General features: G+C 41.9%; 1 protein-coding gene across 1 annotated transcript in view; it reads right to left on the bottom strand.

Annotated features, from left to right (window-relative positions):
* MCF2L2 (MCF.2 cell line derived transforming sequence-like 2) overlaps window positions 1-26323 on the bottom strand; it is a 280069-nt gene that overhangs the window by 146004 nt on the left and 107742 nt on the right. Inside the window, exons 6-12 of the mRNA XM_069594515.1 lie at window positions 24717-24833; window positions 23264-23413; window positions 15151-15275; window positions 14425-14539; window positions 13709-13828; window positions 5086-5277; window positions 2473-2664 (exon numbers count right to left, since the gene is read on the bottom strand). Coding sequence (XP_069450616.1) covers window positions 2473-2664; window positions 5086-5277; window positions 13709-13828; window positions 14425-14539; window positions 15151-15275; window positions 23264-23413; window positions 24717-24833 — 1011 coding nt within the window. The remainder of the gene's footprint in view (window positions 1-2472; window positions 2665-5085; window positions 5278-13708; window positions 13829-14424; window positions 14540-15150; window positions 15276-23263; window positions 23414-24716; window positions 24834-26323) is intronic.

Below are 26323 nucleotides of genomic sequence, written 5' to 3'. Positions count from 1 at the left end.
GTTGAACTTCGCATCCCCCTATTCTGCAATCTTGATAACCCTCTCTAGGATCATTTTGTACATTTCCTTTCCCAGTCTTAGATATGGCCATTTCTCCAAGGAGCCCAGTTCTCTTTAACTGGAGAATGGTATTAGAAACTAAGATATCAGAGGTGGGTGTGCTCATTGATACTAGGGGTCTTGTTTCTATGCCTGGAACCAACTGTCCAACTAAGAAGATACATGTATCTGTACCAATGTGTGTATATGCATATAACAAGGATTATTTCTATATCTATAGAATACTCATTTTGACAACCAAGTCATTACTCCTCAGTGGATAAAACTCTCTGACAGAATAGGATATCTGAATATTAACATCTAGAATTTTACTCCAAACCAAAAGAAGAAAAAGATGGGTTTGGGGGACTTGGAGGGTCCATTTTGGGTTTTAAAATTAAATTTCTCTCTGGCCTCCTCCTTCCTCCTTGTTTCTGCCTATTTCTTGGAAGTGGTTTTTTAAGTTTCACTCATTTTCTGGTGGGAGATGTGGCTATAACGTTTGCTGGTGTTGGCCAAAATGGCATCTGTGGCCACAAGTCTCCCTGGTTGACCTGATAAACTTGTTTGTGCAGCTAATGGACGTGGAGCTAAATGAGACTGTTCTGCTTTGGGAATACGATCTGAGGCTACCAAATCCTGGGTCTACAATATAGCACAGATGCTAGATGCACCTTCTCTTTGTCCTCTCTGTAGGGAAGTAGAAGGGTCCCTGTGTTGGGGAAAGGGGACCAGCCTAACTACCCCCAACACCGCTTTAAGGCTATATCTTAACACCAAAACCCACCAGGAAGAGTCAGGGAAAGACTATCACTGAGGCACAACCCCACACCAAGCTGCCCTCACTGTACTTAGCCCACTTGCCATCTGCCTGTCCGTTTGTTCAACAAACATGGACTGTAAGATACCAGGCACAGGCTAGGCACAGGAACACAGAGGTGGGTGAGGCTCTTGCCTCACTGCAGCTTCCAGTATAATAAATAAGACAGACATTAAAAATAAAAAACTAGAATACAGTTTGCTATGTATCATTTTGGAGTAAAGGATCTTAGCCTGGATCCATGGATATCCTTCAAGGTGTTCCCTTAAAATTAATCATAAAAGCTATACATACTGGGCATTCCTTGTTTGTTCCCCCATTACATCTTCTCTACACTGCTCTGTGTCCCAGGAAGCTGACCTCTACAGTCGCCATCAAATGGGCTCACTAGAGGCCCATGGGCTTTTAGTGAGATGAACCACTAGGAAATCTGAGAGGGAGAGAAAAGTAGGGCTATATATTTCCCCACCAGCTGTGGCCTCTGCCCAAGGCCACAGGTCTTACGGGCTATCTCTCTTACAGCCACAGCTATAGTGCTTCTTGAGTTCCCATTTGTCTTTCAGGCTTAGTGGTGGTAACTGTTCCCTATTTCTTGCTAGTCCAGGGTGCTTCACCATCCATATTGGGTTTCCTAAATTCTGCCCATATCTTTGTAAACAGTACCTACGTCAAGTTCCATTCAATCATTCTGAGTACAGAACCTTAAAAATATGTGTATCAGATTCTCAAAAGGGTCTGTAACTCAAAAGAGGTTTAAAAAAACCCCTTCAGAAGAAGCACATACAAGGTGATATGGCCCTAAGAGGAAAGTGTATTGTCTATAATTCTGTTGGCTTCGCAGAACAAGTGCTCCTCTCGAAATGCAAATCTGATCCAGTTATTCTCCTTCTTAAATCCTTCAGTGTTTCTCAGAATAAAGACCAAACTCCTTCATAGGCCCCACAAAGCCCCAGCTCATGTACCCCTCTCTAATCTCACCCCAAACACCCTTTGTGTTCTGTACTCCAGTTGTTCTGAATTTGGGGTTCTGAACTTGTGCCAGGCTCCCTTCAGCCCTGAAACCTTGCACATGCTGATCCTTCAATCTGGAAAGCCTCTCCCATCTTCTCTATTCATTTTCCGGGCCTTGGCTCAAGTGAATCTTCCCAGGGAACTTCCCTGACCCTCAGTCCAGGTCAAGTTCCTCTGTTTTATACCCGATAGAACCCTGAATACATCCTCTTAAGCACTTATCTTAGTTTGCAATACATTTTTGTGTTTTGTATTTGATATTTATTAATGTCAGCCTCTCCTGTACATAAACTGTAAGTTCAGTGAAGGATGGAACCACATCTATTTCTGCTCATAACTGTGTCCTTGGCCTTTAGCACAGAGCATGATATGTCAGAGATGCTCATAAGTATTTGCAGAGAAATGAATGACAGAGAATGAAAGTTATTTAAATCAAGACATGAAGGGTCAGTTTTCCAGGAAGCACAGACCAGGAGTCTAAGAGGCCACTTGAGAGCTGGTTAATCTGCTCAGTACATTCAACATAAATTTGCTTGGGCAACATGCAATGTGCCCCCACATCCTTTTCCCAACCACAGATCAAAATAACTCAGAAAAATTACCTTTATATCAAGAGTGAGCATCAACTCATACTGGTTGTAAAAGTCCTTGGAGCTGGGCAACTGGTACTCCTTTGCTGTGCCCAGGAATGTCTCAATGTCATTCAAGGCAATGTCAACACCCTCTCGGGACTGGCACTTGTCTACAGCTTGGGAAGCCAAGAGGTAGACTCCTGCTTCACACCACTGGCTGACCTTTTGGAAAGAAACACAGTGCCCTGTGCAGTTAGCCAGCCCAGAGCTCAGCCACCACCATCCTCAGGAGGTCCAAGCTCATATGGGGTCCACAAGGATTCTGAGACAACAGGCAATCATCATGAGATGTAATGTCATCCAGGATCAAGTTTAGAGGTCCAAAAATAAAACCATGAGGTGGACAAGGCCAAATCAATTTTATATCTGCAGACTTTTTAGGAAAGTTACTTAATCAAAAAATAAATCACATAAACATTCTTCTCCACTGACAATAGTTGCCACATCTCTAAGAGGTGAGAGTTGAGTTGTTTCTATGTTTGGTCTAACCATTGAAAAATACCACAAATGGCTTTTTGGGTCTAATCTCTAGGCCACTTTTCTTGCATCTTAATTGGTTACAAGAGCACAGTGTGAAAAATGAGGCTTCAGACCTGGGCCCTCCATGCCCTCCTGATAGAGGGAATGTCTCCTTTAACAAGAATACCATTTTCCTCTGTCCACATTTCTATTTGTCTTTCCAAGGGAAGAATCTAAGGATGCAAAACTCTTGACTCAGAACAGCAGTACTTAAACTTTCCAGAATGTTGGGATGAAATCACATAGGTAGAGAATTCTAACAATTTGATTTTTAAAAAACTTAAACAAACAAGGGCCCTTGTCTAAATATTTATATGAAAAGAAGCTACCCTTGCAAGTACATCTGCATTACCATTTATTGCGTGACCTAAAGAGGTATGTAAAATAACTGTACAGACAAAAAAAGATCCAAAGGGAGCTCCGAAGTAGTTATCTCTAAGTGGGAAAATTATAGGCAACTTAAGTTTGTCTTGACTTTTCCCTTAAATTACCTACACCGAATGTGTACTACTTTTAGAATTACAAAGAAATCATATAAAGATATATTAAAATGGATGATTCCCATTGTGTGGGGATGAGGAGGGGAGTGGAATGTAAGTAGTATCCATGAATAATTGTTTTCCTCCTCCTTCTGATATTTTTGAATTTTCAAAATAATATGAAATTTGCTTTGATACATACTATGAAAACTTTCTCTTTAAAATCATGCCTGTATCTGCAGAAAATACTAGGATCGGGTCTTCTGCAGAGTCACAGCAGCTACTTGTTCCCTGACACACAGACACACACAGACACACACAGACACACACAGACACACACACACACACACACCCTCCACAGATTGCATTAGGCTATTATGTCTGGAGCAGAAATGGAGTGAGGGAAACAGCAGCTAGCTAATCTTGCTAAGAGCACAGCACACAGAGCAGGCTGTGCTCCAGGCCCTTCTGAGCCACTTGCTTCTGGAGCAGCTGTATTTCCTTGACACTAAAATCCCTGTGGCAATGGGATGATGTAAACAGCCTGGGCGGGTGCTCCCAGCTATCAGAGAGAAACAACTGTGGGAATGGAGCATGCTGACTCATGGTATGAGCCCTGTGTTGGCTGGAACAGCTGATAGGGAATGCTCCAGAAGTCAAAGCCCCTGCTGACTGGCCACCTGCCTCAGAGATCACCACTGAAGGGCAGTGGGGTGTGGGCGGAGGCACCCCCTCCCCGGGAGCACTCTGCATACAGAGTTGCAGTCTAGTCTAAGGAGTCTGAGTCTTGGAATTTGGCCACCCTGACCCGAAATCTGCAATCCCCTATTTACCCCATGTGTGGTCTTGGGCAACCTTTTATTCCAGGGTTCCTCAGTGTTGTCTAGGTACCACCTGCATCAAATCACCTGGACACTTGATGAAAATATTGATTTTTGGGCATCATCCCAGACTTACTGAATCAGAGTCTGCAGAGTGGTCCATCAGGAAATCTGCAATTATAGCACGCTCACCTTATGTACTAAATGCTGTGACTCATCGACCCATTCAACTATGTTGAATATCAATTTCTATCTCTTAAATGAGGCCATTATTATCTTCCTCACAGGTTATATTAAGGATTAAATAGATGATGCAATTATGCTCCTAGTAGAAACACAGTAGGTACTCGATATATAGTAGGAGTGTATAATGGTCATTATTACTTAGGCTTCTTCAAAAGGATTCACAATCTGATGCCTTTAATGAGGAGAAGCACTTTGCAACTATAGTGCTTCATTCTCTGTACACTTGATGGGGCATCAAGAAAGGATGGGTCAGGTCAAAACACACTTTAAGTCTGAGTCCACACAGAAGATGTGGACTTTTTTTCATTCAAATGGGGTGTGGTGGATGGCTAGGGCATTTTTCACCTTCAGTACTTCTATAACTTCAGATTGGTACAGTTTTTAATGCCTCTTGAGTGCTGTTCCACATGAAGCACTTTATCCTCTCAACAATAATGAGGGTAGGGAGGGCAAATATGATTAAGACTTCTTCACAGGACATTTTGCACACATTATGGTCACGGCTTAGTTTTGCTCACCTTGTCCAACCTTCTATGCAACTCCAAGGACTTTTCTAAAATGTCATGTTTCTTTTTGTTTTCATTGATGAAGTCATCACAAAGGTGCCTGAGCTCTGCACACCTGGGTCTGATGGAGTCCACTGCATAATGGTGGCTTTGGATAAGCTGGTCCCCAATTACTGCAAGCAGCTGGGCCTTTTCCAAGGACTCCTGCAAAGTGAGCATCCACAGCCAAGCATCAGAAACTGAGTCATGGAGAGGCCGGGATTTGCCTGGCACTGTGTGCTTCAAATCTGGGGAGAGGTTAGAGAAATAAGTGGTGATCAGGTTTTAGGCTGAGAGCATGGGAAAGCGCTGGGGTGGTTCAAGGTCCCCAGGAGGCCTAGCCTAGTCCAGCGTCATCTGCACTCTGAAGAAAAGGAAGTCATTCGTTCAGATATTTGTTGAGTTCTGGGTTAGGCACTGAGGATATAGCATTAACAAGATAGGATTTTTCAGTTCAGTGGAGAACTCAGATACTAAATGAATTATTAACTATTATTATTAATTATTATTAATGTAATAATTAACTTATTACAACTGTGATAAATTCTAGGGCAGAAGAGCATGAAGTGTTACACTGGACAGAATTGGAGACTGAATTATCCTGTCAACTAAATGAAAAGGAAAAGAGATAGACATGTTGCCCCAAGGAGAGAGGAGAATGAGTTGAGGTTGAGAAAATGGTAAAGATCTGGTTTGGGCAATCCTATGGAGAGATCATGAGACTTAAGAAATATGTTTGTCTAAGCTGTTTCCTGCAGCCCACAAGGTCCCTGTCTGCTCTCAACTCATTAGCTCAGCAACCGCATCTCCTACCTCTTTCGGCACAGCTTGTTTTGTTCTAACCACATGTGCCACGTTTTCCTGTTTTTAATTATTCATCATATATTATTGAGTACCTGCCATGTACCAAGCACTGTCCAGGTGCTGGGGGTTTGGGAGTAAACAAACCAGGCAAAAATCCCTCCCCTCACGAAGCTTACATTTTAGTAGGAGATGCAGGCAATAAACAAATATGTAGACTATATAGTATCTTAGTCAGTGATGAGTGCTATGGAGAAAAAGTAAACAGGGAGAGGAGGGCGGGGAGTGCTGGTGGAGGAGCTGCTTTTTTAAAGAGGGCGGTGAGAGAAGAGCTCACTGGGAAGGTGCTAGCAGTGCTGTGCAGAAAAGTGAGCATAGCAGCCTGAGACTATCGTCCTTAGAAAGGTCTGTTTGCAAGGCTGGTCCATGGCTGGCACCTGGGAAAGTCAGGAGGGTTCCTATCATCCTTAATTAGAATGACTCAAGGGACTTCCCTGGTGGTATAGTGGATAAGAATCTGCCTGCCAGTGCAGGGGTTATGGGTTCAATCCCTGGTCTGAGAAGATTCCACATTCCATGGAGCACCTAAGCCCAGGAGACACAACTACTGAGCCTGTGCTCTAGAGCCCTCAAGCTGCAACTACTGAGCCTGCATGCCTAGAGCCCGTGCTCCACAAGAGAAGCCACTTCAACGAGAAGCCTGAGCACTGCAGTGAAGACCCAGAGCAACCCCCCAAAAAATTTTTTTTAAAAAAGAATGACTCATGATGCCTAAACTGTTTGTGCAAAGAGTATGCTTTATGTTGAAGACCTGCTTTCTTTTGAGTCTGGAATTCTGCTTTATGCCAGGCAGAGGCCACCAACATGACACAAGAGCCAAAACCTAAAGTGAAGGACAACCATGCAGCACTTGGCAGAAAGATGGGAGCATGTTTGACATGTTCAGGCAGCAGGAGGAAGCCACTGGGGCTGCAGCAGAGGAAGCAGGGAGGAAAGGAGGAAACATGATCAGAGGAAAGAAGAGGGTCTGACCAGGGAGGGCCTTGCTGCCATTGCGGGCGCTTTGTCTTTTACTCATTATGACATGGGGTGTGCAGAAGGGTTTTGAGGAGAGGATCTCATTCATATTTTTGAAAGGACTGCTTCAGCTGTGGTGTCGAAAATGGCAGAGAATAGGGAAAGCAAGGAGACCAGTTACGGAGCGACTGCAGTAATCCAGGTGAGCAACCAAACTAGCTGCTATCTCGGCACCCTTCCCTGGGATGTTCCTCCCAGGGCAAAGCTCTTAGCCAACCTCCCAGGCCCTCTCCCTCACTCTGTTTTCATTTTTTAAAACCACTTACCTCTATCTGAAAGTATTTTCTTTCTTTACTTTAATATATGATTCCTTCTTCTTCCACCCATGCCCACCGTTACATAAGCTCCATGAGATCACTTAGCAGGCATTCCATAAATATTTGGCCAGTAAGATAAAAGAATAAATGAACCAGTGAACTAGGGGATGCAGTGATCTGCTTGGCTGGAACTGTGTGAACGACACTGACATGAGTCAAGACAGAGGACTGCCATGTCCTCAAAGGCCTCACGACAGAAGGCCCACTCACACCCTTACCGACCATGTTGAGCATCCAAGCTACCACATTTGTGCTGGTTTAGCTTTTCATAGTAACACAAGGAATCATGATGACCCCAGATGACGAAAACGTGACAGTCTCCTAATTTACAGTGGTTTATAAGATTTCAACAAGCTTAAAGCCCCTGTTTCCCACCCAGTCAATCATTCACCAAGTCCCACAGAACACACCTCCTTCTTAATACCTTTGGAACACTGAGCCCTTCCCTACCACCTCCTTGTCACCGTGTGTTCAGACCTTGGTGCTTTCTGACTGGGACAGCTGGTCTCCTTGATTTCCTTTAAACTCTCCTTCAAGTCATGCTCCACACTGCGGATGAAGCAGCAATTTCATCATGATGTCTATTCATGTCTTTATCACTTCAGAGCCTCAGAGCCTTTCTTGACTCCCTGCTGTCTTCAGGAGGAAGTTCAAACTCCTGAGAAATGCACAAAAGGTCTTTCACTACCTGGCTCACACTGTGCCTCCTCCTCGCTCACTCTGTCACCCTGTCCTCTGCTGTAACTGCACTAATGACTCCTTTGTAGTTCTCCAAACAATCAGATAGCTTTGAGCCTCCATACCTTCTCTACTCGCTCTCTCTGCCTAGAAAGCCCCATCCTTCCCTCATCAACCCTCCCCTTACCTCCTCACCCCTCCCCATGTACCCACACTACTCTGGAACTAACTCCAAACCACCCTTTAGAGTTCATCTACTTCAGGAAACTTTCTCTGACTCCACCATTTTATTTTGATGCCCCTCATCTGAGCTCCCATAACACTCTATGCCTTTTCCAACCAAAACATGAACTTGACTGTGTTGTGATCAGCTATCTACTGCCTGCTGCCCGTATTATCCACAGACACTTGTTGGCATGCACCAGCTCTTTTTCAGCTGCTCTTTAAGAGTACACAGCACATATTAGGTACTTAACAACACATGATTGTTGTTTTGGGATAATGATATGGGAATAAAATGATATAAATCAAGCAGGGTTATTTAGAAGAACTTAGGGACAAATACCCAGTGCGCTTATTCAAAACAGCAAAGGCCCAGATAGAGGCATTGGTCACCATCACTCAAAGAAGGTTACAATGCTAATTCCTTGGACTGGTTTGTTCACTCCTGTGTCCAGAACTCAGAGCAGTGTGGCATGGTAGGAAATCAATAAATATTTGCAGGATGAATATAAGAAGTAGAACTGCTCAGCCACTGAAGATTGAACCTAGGAAACATTCTGCAGCCCAGAATTTACCCCACCACCTCTGTGATATCAACAAAAACATTCACTGAGAGCCTACCATATGCTAAGTACAGTTCTGAATGTTTACATTAACTATTCCTTTAACTCTTCACAATGAACCTTTAATGTAGGGAGGTGTTTTACAAAAGAGGAGTGGAGACACAATGGCCCAAGGTGACCCGGGTAGGAAAGAGAAGAGCCAGGCTTCAAACTCAAGCAGTCTGGCTCCAGAATCTAGCTGCAGCCAACACATACAGAGAAAAATGGCTGTGCTTGTCCTGCCCGAGCTCAGAGACCTCATTTGGTTGATTGAACCTGTCTGACTTTAGCCAAATACAGAAATAGGAAAACTTGGCCAGAAAATCTCTGTTGACTTTTTTCTAAGTCCAGCACCTAATTTATTAAGAATAGTGCAAGTTTTCTGGGCTTAGGGAACTTTACCAATGGATGCTCCCCAGGCATCCTGTGGTGGTCACAGCTGCCCCGGATTTGGCATGCTGCATCACACCTTCAGAACTGTTCTTAAAACGCTTGCAATGTTGGAGGAAAGATGTGAGTAATAGGTCCAAATAGATTTGGAGAAGAGATCCATAAATATAACACATAAGTCAATACCAGATGGCTGGAAAATTACTGAAATGAATGGATATTATTAATAGCTTCTAAGCTCTGACCACCTACTACGTTCCAGGCACTCACTAAGTCCTTACTATACATCAGGTTCATTCATCTTCCCAGGGACGTTTGTGAGGTAGGAATCATTATTATCCATTTTATAGATGAGAGGATACATTCAGAAAGGCTAAGAAACTTGACTAGTATCACACAGTTGGTAGTTGTTAGAGCCAAGATTTGAATCCAGTTCCATCTGGCTCCAAAGCCTGTGTCTTAGCACCTTCCAGTCCACATATTCCAGTCCACATGGTGCTAGAATAATGGCTGTCCAGCTATGACTATCAAATCCTTTAGTTGCCTGCAAAGAACTTTGCTGAAAAATCTCCAAATTGCAGCTTGTTTTTCAGTCTATACAGCTTCTACTCAAGGTAATCAGGGAACAAAACCTCCAAAGTAAAAAAAGAAATAAGAAAGAAATAGCTGAAATCTGGTGCTCTGATCATAAGTCTGCCTGGCTTCTTTCAGATGCTGAAAATTTCAGAAGGCTGGATGGTCAAGTTGCAGCTTATAATTCAAAGCCTTTATTGTAATAACAAGTTATCATACCCCCCACCCGCCAAAGACTCTACTGTTATAATGGAAGATGGGCATGTCTACTGTAGAAGAAAATGGTGAAGAAGGGGTGATGCTGCCATATCAGGGAACCCAGAACAGATCCACAGATAGTAATAGCAGAGGAGTGGAGTGCATGCATGGGGAAACGAGCCAGGTGAAACAAGAAAGGCAGAAAGTTAATGGTTGTTGGAACTGAGCTATAGACACATGGGAGTCCCTTGTACTAGTCAACCTACTTTTTTGTGTACTTGAAAATTTCCACTACAAAAAAAGTCATGTAGCCCTTCCAGCTACGTTGTATTTCTAGGTTAATGATCTGGGTTCCATGCCTTCTTGGACACAGTAGGGTGACTCCTGGGCCCTAACCCTGGAGGGAGATGTCAAGGCTGAAAAAATGTTGGGTCTCACTGTTTTGCCTGCATCCATTCCTTGCTGGCCCATTACCAAAGGCCTGAGCATGACTCACAGCAAAAACCCTATAGGAAGTTCTGCTTTTAAAGAAGTGAGGGGGACTGAAACCATTGCTTCTAAGATTGAGAGCTGAGCACCCAAAAGACAATCAAACCCTCAAACCAAAACAGGGTGAAAGAGCAGGTTCAATTAGTATGCAAGAAGATCTGGTTAGAGCTGACTCAGAGGTAACCTGTGAGGATGATACCACTACACAGAATAAGGAACCTGGCAATAACCCAGAAGTCAGCGTGTGGTTATGCTACAAAAGAAGGTGAGAAAGTGCTGAGAAAAGACAAACCTCAAGCATATTTTAGTAGATTCTATCCAAACATCACCTCTTTCCTTTAACAATTTACAGGACAAAGAGATTAGCCAAGCCCATATCACTTGAAGAAACAATTCCACTTGGAAATCTGAGTGAAGGGATGTTTAAAAAGTCCCGATTATGACTAGATGGCTTTGTTTGGATCACTCAAAGGTAAATGGAAAGGCCTCCTGCATCCTTGAGAAAACAAGTGAAAAACCAGGGTAAACAAGGCACAGAATGGATAAAACCAATGTGGACTCTGTGAGTCATCTGCAGTGGGTGAGTCCAGCTGGTTCAGGAACATTGCCCAAGAAAGATGTCCTGTGACCACAGGTTTCGCCCCTACTCACAGTCAGCGACTTTAAAAGTATGTACCAAAGATCACAAGTCTAAGGAGATGGGCAGAAGAGAGAATGTGAATGCAGTCATGCAGATCCAGTACTTAAAACACAACCCAGAGCACTGTCCAACAGCTTTCCATTCCACCGAGAATAAAATCTAATCCTCACCACCAGTGCTCCCACCTGTTCTTTCCTAGCTCACCACAGTCCAGCCACACTACTGGGACTCCCAACCTCGTTTCTACCTCAAGACCTTTGTCCTTGCAGCTTCTCTGCCTTGACTGCTATTCCCTAAATCTTTGCATGGCTATCCAGATCTCAGATCAAAGGTCTGAGAGGCCTTTCCTAACTAATAAAGTAGTACCCCCCACTCACTTTCTCTCATGTCCCATAATTTTCTCCATCTCATTTGTCACTATCTGATGTTGATTTATCTGATTACTGTCACTTGTCTGTCTCTCCCCAGTAGAATGCAACTTGTGTGAAAATAGGGTCTTGACTGATCAGTCCTGGGTGTTCCACTGGAAGGACTGATGTTGAAGCTGAAACTCCAACACGTTGGCCACCTGATGCGAAGAGGTGACTCATTGGAAAAGACCCTGATGCTGGGAAAGATTGAGGGCAGGAGGAGAAGGGGACGAAAGAGGATGAGAAGGTTGAATGGCATCACCAACTCAATGAACATGGGTTTGGGTAGACTCCAGCAGTTGGTGATGGACAGGGAGGCCTGGCATGCTGCGGTTCATAGGGTCACAAAGAGTCAGACACAACTGAGCGACTGAACTGAAACTGAACTGAACTGTCTGGTTCACCACTTATAGCCACAGAATCTAAGACAAGGAATACCTGGTGATGAATGAATACCTTTCTATCAGGTTAGCAGCTACCTTTGTGTATGTATTTATATATAAAACAATATTTTTCAAACCAAAAATGAAGGTACTGGGATTGATGAGGCATATTTTCCCTAAAATATGAATGTATATAATGAAAATACATAGTATCCACATTTAATAAGGAGTTCACTTGAAAAAAACTAAAATTACATAAAATTGAGACTCTGAGACTGAGTATCTTGGAGACTCCAAGACACAGAGATATCACATACACAAAATTCAGCTTTTTTTCACTGTTTAATAAACATTTCTCATAACTCATGCCTTCAGCACTAAAGCAATTAGCTGTCAACGATCATGGATAACAGGGTGCTCACAAGGGAAGGGTGGGACTGCTGAGTGAGAGTCTGTGCTCAGGTGGGCCTGTATGCTCATGCACTGCAAAAGTACTTTCAGCTCAGAACTCACAACTGATAGCTCTTAAAGCCAAACTGGACTTGGCTTACATTTGTTACCATTTTTTAAGGGAATTTCCTCACTGGCTCAGCAGTAAAGAATCTGCCCACCAACGTAGGAGACACAGGTTCAATCCCTGGGTCAGGAAGATCCCCTGGAGGAGGAAATGGCACCTACTCCAGTATTCTTGCCTGGAAAATTCCATGGACAGAGGAGCCTGGTGGGCTACAGACCATGGGGTTACAAAGAGTTGGAAACGACTTAGCAACCAAACGACAACAAAAAATGTCTCTAACAATAATGTGAATGTCAAACGCTTAACTTTAATGTGCATGTCAAACACCTGGAGATCTTATTAAAATGCAGATTTTGATTCTGAGGCGGGGCCTGAGATTTCCCCATATTTCTAATAAGTTCTCACTGAGGTGATATCTATGCTGCTGGCCAAAGGATCACATTGTGAGAAGCAAACCTCTAGTACCATGAAATCACCATCTACCATAATCTAGAGGAAGGACGCCTCCAGATTAGCTCAGAATGGAAATGGCAACTATAGAAAACTTCCCAAGAGACAAAAAAGGGACCCTAATTAAAGAAAAGCAGAGAGGAACTTCTCTGGTAAGAACTGACTGGTCTTTCTTAATTTGTAACAACCAAATCTGTAAAGATTGATAGATAGACTTAGGAGTACTAAGTGTTGATCTGTGTACAGATCTGGGAAACTGTTTAATTTGGGTATGAGAACTTGAGGCATATATTCCTTTACAAGTCTGATATTTATAACTCTTTGAGCATGAGAAAGGAGAAAGCTTTACCAACTCTGTGTAGCAACAGAACTAATGTGGACCAATTTCCCCTTTTTCACCATCTTGCTTATTATAAAGCTAGGTGGTTTTTTTTTTTTTTTTCTGGTTTCTCCTGTTAAAGTTTCCCCTCCTTACCACCAAGCCTGCCTCCACATCCGGCCCAGTGGGTAACACACCCAATGTGACCTTACTTCCTGCTATTCCTCCCTAGCCCTGTCACTGAATGAATGGGCAGGGCCACCTGAAACCCCATCTAAGCCTCTAGCCTCAACTGGGTGCTCCTGCAGCCTTAACAGAACTCTGTACTGCCTGCATTATTCCTCATAGTTGTTAATGTGCATAATTCCCTGGGGACCTGAGGGTGGGAGTGGGGTCACTAAAAAGTCAGTATTTGGGCAATCCTGTGTCTTTTGGCAACCTTCTAACAATTAATGGGTGGCCGTGATCTGTCACTATCCACAGGGACCTTCTTCCCAGTCCACAAAACTGGAAAAAGCAAACAAACCAACCTGGCCTTCTCCTTCCAGTTTTTTGTGTTCCTTAAGAAGCTGTTCCACATGCATCACACTGTCTCCGAAGTCTGAAAACTCTGCTTGTTCTGCCAACAAGTTGTCCAGGGCTAGCTTAACCTATAAGACATGTTAGAAAGCCCAGAAATAAGCCAATGGACATCCCATCTTCAGGTATAGGCTTGTCATACTCTAGACAACTTGAAAATCCAAAAACGATTCAGGATATGTGTATATCTATATAGACTTTTTTTTAAACAGCTCATCAGTTTTTAGATTAAGCTGGGGGTACTGAAATGCCATAATAAATACATCATAAATGTGATGAATGACTGAAGAATAAATTCAAAATGCAAATAATAATGTTAAAAGTATATCATCTAATCCCCAACTAAAGTAAATGAATTATGTAAAAAAAAAAACACCTGGGGGTGCTGAGACAATGTGCAGATGGAATATCGAAGCTACACTGAATCAAAAAGGAAGGTAAACCATCACTGAAATACCATGTGGGAAAATGAGATTCTGGCACATTGCTACCCCCACTAAAAAGGTGAGAAGAGGAATCAAAAATATATGGAAGGGACTGGACTAGGGAGAGGATGCAGAGCCTGATACCCAGAATTTAAGGGGGAAGAGAGAACCAGAAGTCACAGAACTATGCACTCCCCTAACAGAACCATAAAAGGAAGTTTTATTAAACAAGAAAATAACACCTCACAAAAACTGTGTTCAAAGTGCTGTAGTTGTAGGTATTGATTAAGCTTCAGGTGATGCTCAGACCAGAACTGACTAAAGGCTTTTTCTGTTTCATCCAACTGAACTAATAACCTGTCAAGAAAGAACAAGATAGGACATGTGATTAGCATTCATTTCCACAGGCTCATGCTGATAACACCCATGTTTTCAGTCAGGGTTCCTAATTGTGATGATCTCCTTACTTTGAAGTCTATGTCACGTATGACTTTCTCATGGTTCGGCTGGTTCCCCTATTTTCCATTTTTCAATCAGGACACCCTCAGCACTAGGCAAAAACCTCAGATGCAGCTGCCTTGCTTTAAAATGTGCCCCTGGTAACCTTTAAAATGCGCTCCAGGTAACTTTACCTTTCTATTTCTTTCCACCTAAGAGGACAGGTGTGCAAACACAGCACCTAACCAAACAGTTTTTTGGCAATGAAGGTTCGGTAAATACTACTATATTCCTTGACATCCTGGGATGAAAGCAGACCATAGGAGGAGGGAATGGCTTTCTCATAAAAAGATCTCTGTAGATGGATGCCAGAAGGACACTATGGTTTTTCCTTTGTTGTCTCAAATATTCTTCTTCCTTGACCCCACCAAGACCCATCGGCAGCTGTTCCAATCTGTTCTTGGTTGTTTCACATTATCTGGTTCTATGTATTCTCTCCAGAAAAAGCAGATACCACCCTTCTCACTCACCTTTCCATGGTAGTTACATTCTCAACTTCATTGAGACTGAGTTTGCTGGTGGGACTTTTGGTTGCTGATTCTTGCATGCATGACAGCAATGTGGCCCCTTGCTTTCCAAGTAATTTCAGCTCATCCTAGAGAAAGGAAAAAACAGTCTCTCTTAGAAGAAATTAAAAGCAAATTCTAGGTAGACTTCAGTGAGTGCAGTGGTGCATGTGTGCATGCTAAGTTGCCACAGTCTGACTCTTTATGACCCTATGAACTATAGCCCACCAGGCTCCTCTGTCCCTGGGATTCTCCAGGCAAGAATAATGGAGTGGGGTGCCATTGCCTCCTCCAAGGGATCTTCCCAATCCAGGGATCGAACCCGAGTCTCTTATGTCTCCTGCATTGGCAAGTCAGGTTCTTTACCACTAGCACCACCTGGGAAGCCTGAGTACAATGGTAAGTATATTTTTATTATATTATTATATTTAGCAAATTAAGTACTAAGTAGAAGTCAAGCTCTAGCTTTTTAAATTGATTAACTTGCTCCTAATAGGTAATACAAACACATGATACAAAATTCAAAATATACAAAACAGTACATATTGAAAAGGGGCTTCCAAGGTGGTGCTAATGGTAGAGAACCTGCCTGCCAATGCAGGAGACATAAGAGATGCACATTCGATCCCTGGGTCAGGAAGATCCCTTGGAGGAGGGCATGACAACCGACTCCAGTATTCATGCCTAGAGAATCCCATGGACAGAGGAGCCTGGTGGGCTACAGTCCATGGCATCGCAAGAGTCAGACATGACTAAAGTGACTTAGCATGTACGCATGCACATATTGAAAAACCATGTGTTATGTCCACAGCCCATCCACATTCCCACTCCAAAAGCAACAACTCTTAAATTTTGTGCATATCTCAAGTTACTATAAATCTAAAATAATTAGTTAATAAAATCTTTTTTTTAATCCAAGATAGTGGCCAGAAATAAGAAAATGACAGATATCAAATGTTAGGTGATGGAAGATGCCATACAGTTAACCATGAAAAAAACGGCATCTGGTCTCATCAATAAACACTTTCCAGTCCTGTCCCTCCCCCAAAGTGTGCCCTTGTTCAACAATCAAAGTACAGAGGAGATGAGCAGCAATTTCAGTTTGACTTGGGAATATTCACATTTCCAAGGCAATTCTATTCCCTCTTTTTACGTGGGGACTTAGGGCATTGCAACTGGGGAAGATGTCAGGTTATCTCCTTCCAAATCCAGTGGCTCCAGTCCTCTACTTGCATACTGCAGGCAATCTCTCAGTGCCCTGATCATTACATATAAGGTAGGCCAAAAGGGATAGAGTCTGGCCTAGAATTTTGCAGCTGTGAGTTTGGGGTTTGATTCTTGGATCACTCAAGATGCGATTTGGCATGCCTTAAAGGTAAGAAAAGGCCCATAATTACCAAGCAATCTCTTTGATGCACACAAACACAAAATCTCTTCTTGAAGGCTAGCCACCACCAACCTCACTGATGTAGAGCACATTCATTCCCTGTGGAAGGGTTTTATACTCTGCACTCCAGTCACACAGAAATTCAGGCCCTCTCAACCTTATACCTTTGCTCCTTGTCCCCCATCTCACCTCAGGATTCACCCCTGGGAAGGCCTCCACTACCTACACCCAGCCTCAAAATTGTCCTAAGATCTGGGCTGATGACAGATTTGACTCCTCTGATCAGAATTCTCTGGACAGACCCTGTGGATCTGTCCTTTCAAAGTAATGCCCCAAGTCGGCCACCTGACTGGTATTCCTGCCTGGGACCTGGACATAACCCTTCTTTTCCACTCTCAGGTATCAGCCCTCATTTCTTATCTCATCAGTGCTCATTAGATATTTATAGGTTGGATGAATTAAAAATAGTCTAAAGAAATTAGGTTGCAGATGGATTAACAACAAGATATGATGGGGGGAGAAAAAGGCAGTCATTAATAAATGCTCTTAGCTTTTTCCTTCTCCTTCTGCCTATAGAAAAGCTTCAATAGGGTTACCAAAATCTGCCATAACATGGACTGAGGAACTATGGTACTTGGACAGCATAAAGGTAAGTTGCCCAACCCCAAAATGGAGTTTGTCCTTGTTCACAGTGGTGACAATTCAAAATATTTAATACCTATATAGAGCAAACCACTGACAAATCAGCACAGAAGTCAGATACAACCTGATGATTGTTGCCCTAGTCATTTATTTCATTAGGATTTTCTAACTCTGTTATTTGTTTACATTTATTAGCTGTTTCCTGAAGAAAAAGAGAGAGAGAGAGAGTTTTCATGTTTCAAACTTTAAAATTTTGAAATGAAAACAGACTTACAAAGAACTCCCATATACTTTTTCATCCCTATTCACCAACTGTTCATGTTTTGTCTCATTTGCTTTCTCTCTTCTTCCCTCTATTCCTTCTTTTCTCCCTGTCCCATAAATTGTTTCTGAACCATCTAACATTGTTCACTGATATTGTGCACCTTTTTCCCTAAGAGCATGACTCTTAAATATCCACAACAGTAAAAATATATATAGATGTTTAACACTGATACAATATCTAATATGCAAATTTCATATTCAGATTTCTCCTGTTGTCCCAGTAACATCCCTTATAAAATTCCTTTTTCTATAATCCAGGGTCCAATCTAGACTTGAACACTGTTATTTAAATTGTCATATCTCTTTAGTCTTTAATCAGGACCAGTTCTTTGGCCTCTTATTCTTTTAATCACTCACATTTTAAAAGAGTATAGGCCACTAGATAAGTTTCCTATTATTTGGGGGGTTATTATTACATACTCAAATTTTTTAATTTTTTAGTATTTTAGTCAGTTGTAGTCATTATTGTTTTTGATGGTTAAAGTGTCCAACTTTGGCCATTGTGAGCCCCTCTTTGAGCTGGTTCTCCCTTTTTGATTGAGCCTTGATTAATTTTTGGGACCTTTCTAGGTTTTTGTCAAAACAAAATATTCCAGGTCCTTCTTGTATTTTCCTTTCTTGTCTTTTATATTTTCCTATTTCTCCAAGGAGTCTTGCTTTCTTTTGATAGAAAGTGATATTTATAAATCAAGATCTGAGTGCTAGCTGCCATATGCATTGTTATTAGGATGTCTTTGCTTCCAGGTCCTTTTGGGTGGACAAAACCAGGAAACATGTTTTCAAAAACCATCAGATTATATAGGTATTTTAAATTCCAAATAAAATTAACATTATTATTGGGATTTCCTACAAAGAAAATAGAGTCAAATTTACAATGCCAGCACAGTTGTCCCTTGGCATCCACAGGGGATTGGTTCCAGGACCCACCTCAGATACCAAAATCTGCAGATGCTCAAGTCCCTTATATAAAATGAAATAGTATTTGCATATAACATACAGACATCTTCCTGCATATTTTAAGTCATCTCTAGATTACTTATAGTACCTAATACAATGTAAATGCTATGTAGGTCATTTCCAGGTATAAGGCAATTTCCATTTTTTGCTTTTATCTGGAATTTTTAAAAAGTATTTTCAAACCACAGTAGTTTGAATCCTTGGATTAAGAACCATAAATACAGCAGTCAGACTGCATAGCGATCCTAGTAGGTATATCATTGCAGTTTTAATTTTCATTTCTCTACTGACTAGTGATATTGCAGATGTCTTCATGTGCTTTGTGCTCAGTCACTCAGTTGTGTCTGACTTGTGATTCCATGGACTGTGGTCCACCAGGCTCCTTAGTCTGTGGGATTTCCCAGGCAAGAATACTGTAGTGGGTTGCCACTTCCTTCTCCAGGGCATCTTCCCAATCCAGGGATTGAATCTGAGTCTCCTGTATCTCCTGTACTGGCGAGCAGATTCTTAACTACTGAGCCACCTGGGAATTAATAAGTCATTTATATACTTTCTTTGGATATGTGTGTGTGTGCTAAATAACTTTAGTTGTGTTTGACTCTTTGCAACCCATGTCTATTCAAATCCTTTACCCATTTTTATTTTTTAATTTTTACTTATTTTTTGTTTGGCATTGCTGTGGCTTATGGGATCTTAGTTCCTAGATCAGGGATTGAACCCAGGCCCTCAGCAGTGACAGCAAGGAGTCCTAACTACCTTTGCTTGTTTTAAAATTGAGTTACTTATCTTTTTATGGTTAAGTTGACAAGAATTGGTGTCATATCTACAAAACCATTGCTTAATCTAAAGTCATGAAGATTTACATCTGTATTTTCCTTTAAGTGTTTTATAGTTTTAGATTTTACATTTAGTTCTTTGATCAATTTTAAGAGACTCTATATATTGTGTGAGGCAAGCCTCAATTTCCCTTGCTTCATGTAGATGGGAACTTGCTTTCCAGTTGTCCTACAGCCCAAGGATCTTTAATTTTTTCCCCATGGAAAGAAAATATCCTCGGTCTTTTTTTTTTTTTTTCTACTGCTGGCATTCAGGCTGGAGGAGGAGCTCAGGGACTTGCTTCTGGGAACATCTATATATGTTTTTGGGAGTTTCGGTGAGTTTTCTCTTGTGCAGATAGGATCCTAGTGGCAGCAACTGAGTGTGGCCATACTGCTTGTACACTGAGAGATAGCCTGTATTCATTCTGTCAAGGCTGCCTTTCCTCAGAAAATGAGAGCTCTCCTTGGAGAAGGATCCAATTTTCAGAGGAGTTTGGGGTCCCTGTGTGTAAATGCTCTAAATGTACACTCCAGCTGTTCACCCATGTGCAAGAAGTGCATGCAGGGAAGGGATGAGTGTGCTGAGTTATGTGTGCTTGTCTTGACTTATGAGGACTTTAGTCTCCCCCAAAAGAAGACCAATGCTGAATGTGTGTACAGGACTCTCTCTTCCTTTCTCTTCCTCAGATGGTATAGTGAAGTGAAGTGAAGTGAAGTGAAAGTCGCTCAGTTGTGTCTGACTCTTTGTGACTCCATGGACTATACGGTCCATGAAATTCTCCAGGCCAGAATACTGGAGTGGGTAGCCTTTCCCTTCTCCAGGGGATCTTCCCAACGCAGGGATCGAACCCAGGTCTCCTGCATTGCAGAAGAATTCTTTACCAGCTGAGCCACAGGGGAAGCCCATGGTATAGCGAAATCACAGAGAAAATAAAGTTTCAAGTCTTAGTAGGAAGCCCAAGTGCCCACAGTCTGATTGGACAGAAAATAGCACATATTGCTATTGAGAGCCTTTTTGATCTAAATATGGATTAAGAGCCAATGTGTGGCTCTGCCTTAAGGAAAGAATTTATGTTTCTTCTAGAGAAGAGCTCCTTTAAAGTGGTAAGTGCTTGAAAATTTGATTTGTTTCTTCTGCTATTTATGATCTGAGACTTTTTTCTTTGTAACCAAATTGGTTTGATATACTAGTGTGGTCAAGACAAAAGAGATTCTTCTGGACAATAATTCTGAAGAATGTGGTAACAACTACATACAGAATCAGTGCATAGGCTGTAAAAGTTCTCAAGTTCAACAACTCTCCTACTTTCATTGGCTGATTGTAGAGGTAACTATGTGCTTATGTGAATCTAAAATAAGGGCTCTCAAAGACCCCCTGGGGAAAGGAAATCAAGAAATTAAACCAAGTCTCTTAATGCTGTGTTGTTCAGACAAAAACTCTCCAGGCTAGGAGGAAGCCATAAATCACACACTGTAACTTGTATAGATATTTAAACAGACTTAGAAGTTCACTGTTCTGAGAATCAATCTTACACTATTTTTTCATTTGGAAAAGATGCTTCCTAAATGGAAAAAATATTCAATTATAGAAACTTTGGTTTAAAAAGTAGGTAAAATACTCTAATCAAAATAAAATTATATATATGTGATCATAAAACTGAGTTATTAGTAAAAGTTTAAACAGTGTTCCTTTTTTTGTAATATAAACCCTTTCTCTCTAAATCATTTTTGGATCAGAAAGAGGAAAAATCTAAATCTAGTTTAATGATTTTGGAAATTTTGCTTCTAATTTGTAAGATATGAAGCAAAAAAATCAAAGTTGTACCAGGTCAACAATTAGTAATCACAGAAGAAACACTATGTATTGTCTTTAAAAGAATATTAATATTACTTGGTCAAATAAAGACAGAATAATTTAAATTTAACCGAAATTCACTTTATACTCTATTTTCTTCCAGTTCTACTGAGATATAATTGACATATAGCACTGTGTAAGTTTCAGGGTGTACAGCATAATAATTTGACTTGGACACATCCTGTTTTAATTCCAAGAACTGCTGGCTACTGTGAATTTTAAAAAATGACATTACTCCATCTCGGAGGCTGGTTCTTTCCCTCCCTTTACCTCTGTGGAACTCTGCCTGTGTAGAGATGACAGAATACTTACTTATCTACCTTCCCTGTGAACCCTCACTGCACCTACAGCTGGTTTCACCCCTCAGATATGTGTCCTCATCTAAAATCCAATTTCTGTTTATCTTTTCCCCAGAGGCCTCCCTGATTGGCCACCTGGTCATCTTGATGCTTCTGCTCTGCAACCTCTCCCAGCACTTCTTGGAACGACATACAGAACGCACTTGCTCATGAGCCCAGGCTGGAGCCCTGTTCACAATGCCTTCCTACAGGCTCTGATGTTCAGCATCACACCCATGTATTAACTGATGCGCTGCAGTCTCCTGTGGTCTGTGACCTGTGCTCATGGATCACCAGCCCTTTTCTAGCAGACTTCAGAGAGGTGCCCTAGACCCAGCCTTCCACACCCCATGCCATCTTCCAAGAACCATGGGAGGTGAACTTGGCCAATAGGTTTGGCAATGAAATAAGTCAAGCTTCTAAAAGTCATTTTCAGGTTTCTATAGTTTCAAACCAGACTTTTTGGTTACTCAGAGTAATTCTGAGAATATATTTTGAACTCTTTTTGGTAACCAAGACCCTTAAAGAAAGAATTATACAGTTTTCCCTGACACATGGAAGAATTAATTTGCCTCAACTACCTGACTCTGACTTCCCTAACCAAACTATGTGTTCTTTGAGTTTGCATTTTGTTTGTTTCCTTGGAATGTGATGGTAGGTGATAAGTATATGCTGAATAAAAACTCAACCACCTAGCAAAGCAAAATTTTTGCATATTTTGGGTCACAGATAAGAGAGTTCAGCTCTTCTTATGCTCAACACAGCGAGAATACATTTAATGCTATGATGTATCAACCTTCTATCCTTGATTTGCTGCCTTGTTGAGTACTGGAGTGCTTTTGTGCTTAGTCTCTCAGTGGTGTCTGACTCTTTGCGATCCCATGGACTGTAGCTGGCCTGGCTCCTCTGTCCATGGGATTTTTCAGGCAAGAATACTGGAGTGGTTGCCATCTCCTCCTCCAGGGAATCTTCCCAACCCAGGGATTGAACCTCCATCTCCTGTGTTGTTTGTATTGCAAGAAGATTCTTTACTCACGAAGCCATTGGGGAAGGCCTCTCTCGCCAAATAATAGCTTTGGTCTGTTTGTGCTTCTGGTGGTGGAAAGGGGCTGACATCCATCCAGTAAGACCTGAGAAGATTTCTCTTTTCTGCATGGCCTAAAAGAATCTGCCAAGCTGCCTTCCCAGCAGGTTCTGACATGCTTTTATGAATCCTTTAATAGGTGCCTCTCCTTAAATCCAATTCAGAGCACTTTCATAGTCCTATTTCTCAAATTGGTTCCCAACTAAAAAGACACATCCCTGAGAGAAGTGAAGCAATAAGTCACTTTATTATTCTGCCCCTAAACTTCGCAACAACCTCAGGAAAATTTATGCTTCAAGAGCCAACTCCCATCCCTCCCTCCTTCCCTGCAGTTTCAGTCCATTATATCCTGTTCTGTCCTGAGCAGATCATAGGAGTGTGCACCTTGAATGGATGCCCACATCCCTTGTCTCACCAGCACCAAGCCGGAATGAGTTCCCTTTGGAGGGGCTGCTTTTCACAGGTCTTACCTTCAATCCTTTTACATGTACTACCAGTCATTCAAAGATTTTTCTCTTCATATATTGCCTATCTAGAAGATTAAAGATGATTGGTGGTTGCCAAGTCACTGGAGAAGAGGGCTTAACTTTTAATTTTGCTCCCAGAACTCTCCAAGAAGCTGACCATCTGCCAGCACAGAGGCTGGCCTCTGAGAGATCACTGACCACTCACCTGCAACTTGTTCCGCTGCCTCATGTGGGACATGAGAAGGTCTTCAGTGGAAGGGATGCTTCTGGGCAGCTCTGTTGTAGCCAGGCAGGCCCCAAAAGTCTGAAGCATCTGGGCAGTGGTCTTCAATGCCAGAGCAAAGTTTTCAATGGCCTGGATGGTCAGACAATCATAACAATGTGAATGTTTTCACCAATACGCTGTCTTAACAGGACAGAAGTATTTCCTGAGTATACACAGTAGGCCATGCATTGAACTTTGTGCTCTACATTTGTCTAGCACCTCAGTAATCTAGAGTGGGAGGCATTTTATCTCCATTTTATAGGAGAGAGAACTAAAGTTCTAACAGGTCAAATGAACTGGCCAAGATCATATTCTAGGGCAATAAGGAAGGAAAGAAGGCAGGATCCAGTCAATCTGTTTTTTTTGTTTTTTGTTTTTATCAAAAGGAATGGCAAATTTGAAAGGATCTTGGGCACAGATGAGTACCTTACAAACGTAACAGTAAGAACTAAAACAATCAGGTGTAAGGCCTGGAAATGTCATCCTAGAAATAGGGGAAAGCCAGAGGTTTCCTGTGGTGAGTCCTATTAACAAAATAACTTGATTCCATGCATCTGATTAGTGAATAATCACTAAGTGGAAAAGGTGCAAAGGAACTGACCCCAATAGGGTGACTCAAAAAAGTTTGATCTTAGTCTTGGCTCTGCTACAACTTGACCCTATGACCTTAGATAAATTACCTCTTCACTCTGAAGGTCTGTTCCTTTATCTGTGAAATAATTCTTTATTGTAGGGACCTGTCTAGGGCATTATACGATGTTTCGCAGTATCCTTGGCCTCTACCCAGGATATGCCAGTTAACATCCTTCTCCCCAAGTTATGATTATAAAAAATGTCTGCCTAAAAACCTTGACAAATGTCCTCGGCAAGCAATATCGCATTCAGCTGAGAACCCACTGTGTTAGTCCCATTTTAACAAAGGAGCAAACAAACTTAGAGAGGTTTAGTACCTCACCTGAGCTCAGACAATACTCAATGGTGTCTACATTTAGATGCAATTTCTTCTGACTTGGCAGGTTTGAATCTGTCTGTACACTAGAATTATCTGGGGAGCTTGTGGCCCACTAATGCCTGACAGTCATCCCAGATCAAGTATATTAAATTCCTTGAGGTATACCAGAGTATCGGTATTTTGCAAACTCCCTGGGTACACTCTAAATCAAGTCCCTCGAGACCGCTATACCAGAAAATGAGGCAAGATCAAAGTAATCAGCAGGAGAAGCCCTAGCTTTTATCCTTCCACCCTTTCTCTCCCCCACCCTGTCACTTAGAAAACCCAACCTTCCTGATGTTAGGTAGTCCTGGGAAATGACTGTCCAACAGTTGATCTTTAAGTCCCTGTCTCTAAAACACCAGGAGGGACACTGAAAAGGGCACGCAAGTTGGTACTCACGGTTCGATGATTTATCCACTGACTGTGGCAATATTCCAAAGTTCCCCCTAAGTCCGCAGTCAACTGGCTTTTGTCAATGTAGTCATGAAGGTCAGAAATGGAGTTTAACATAACAATCTATAACAGAAAAAACCTAATATATTCCTCACAGATAATTAAGTAGTTCATCAAGACTCTACTAAATAAGTACTTCAACTTGGCTGATCAGGCATTTATATCCAGTAGAGAAACATTTGAAAATCTCTTTCCATTTCCCAACTTTGAGGGAGGAATAGGAGTATTGAACAGCCTACAACAAAATGATGAGCTCAGTTCTAAGCTACCTATAAGTCAGGTCTTGTTTAGCTAAATTTTTGTCAAAAGTTTCCAGGTTAAGATATACCATTCAGCCACCAAAAGCAAATACCGTACTGAGACCTAAAAATCTGCAATGAATATTCCAATAACGAGTGGACTGCTGCTGCTGCTGCTGCTGCTGCTGCTAAGTCGCTTCAGTCGTGTCCTACTCTGTGTGACCCCATAGACAGCAGCCAACCAGGCTCCTCTGTCCCTGGGATTCTCCAGGCAAGAATACTAGAGTGGGTTGCCATTTCCTTCTCCAATGCATGCATGCATGCTAAGTCGCTTCAGTCATGTCTGACTCTGTGCGACCCCATGGACAGCAGCCCACCAGGCTCCTCTGTCCACAGGATTCTCTAGGCAAGAGTACTATTGTGGGTTGCCATTTCCTTCTCCAAAAGGGTGGACTGGTAAATATAAAAATAAAAATTTTAACGGGACCCATTGAAGAGTATAGATTGAGAAGATTCACTACACTGATGTCCCTTCTATGAAGAATGGTGATATGCCCCCAACTAATCTTGTGTGGAGGAAGTTTGGAGGTGATAGGGAGTGGGTTTTCATAAATTAGCGAGCCTGCTGCTGAATGAATGCCCAGACATCTACAGAAGGATGACACACTCCAAACTGTCCCTTTATCCTCCTCTGCAGTGGTCCTGCAAAGGGCATGGTCCCAGCTCTGTCCCAAGGACCATATCATACCCCTACTCACTCCCATCTCTGAGACACACCCTACTGTAGCCTTTAACTAATGACATATTTCTTCAGTCATTGATTGTTTTGACTGGTGAGTATAATAAACTTCTTCCTTCAAAGCCTTGTCTTCTTTTCCTCCAGTGGCAATACTAACTTTACCATGTCATATCCAACATATACATTCTTAGAACAGATTCTTGGTCAGAGGACATGAAAATATACACTTTTCCCCTAATATTACATCGTATTAGTCAAGTGATAAATCCACTTTAGAATGAAACAACATGGATGTTGTTTTATGTTTTATGCTAAGTGAAAGAAGTCAGACTGTTTTATGCTAAGTGAAAGTCCAAATGTTTTGTGCTAAGTGAAAGAAGTCAGACTCAAAAGGCACTCTCAGGAAAAGGCAAAATTCTAGGGATGGAGAACAGATCAGTGGCTGCTGGGGTTAGAGCTGAGTACAACGGGGCAATATCAGGAGATTTTGGAGGGTGATGAAACCAATGTGTTTCTTTACTGTGGTTTTGGTTAAATAACACCATGCGTTTTTCAAAACTCATACAACTGATGCT

Source organism: Ovis canadensis, chromosome 1 (assembly GCF_042477335.2).
Source record: "Ovis canadensis isolate MfBH-ARS-UI-01 breed Bighorn chromosome 1, ARS-UI_OviCan_v2, whole genome shotgun sequence".
Lineage (NCBI taxonomy): Eukaryota > Metazoa > Chordata > Mammalia > Artiodactyla > Bovidae > Ovis > Ovis canadensis.
The sequence above is the reverse complement of the archived record's forward strand: the minus strand, read 5'-3'. Positions and strand labels throughout refer to the sequence as shown.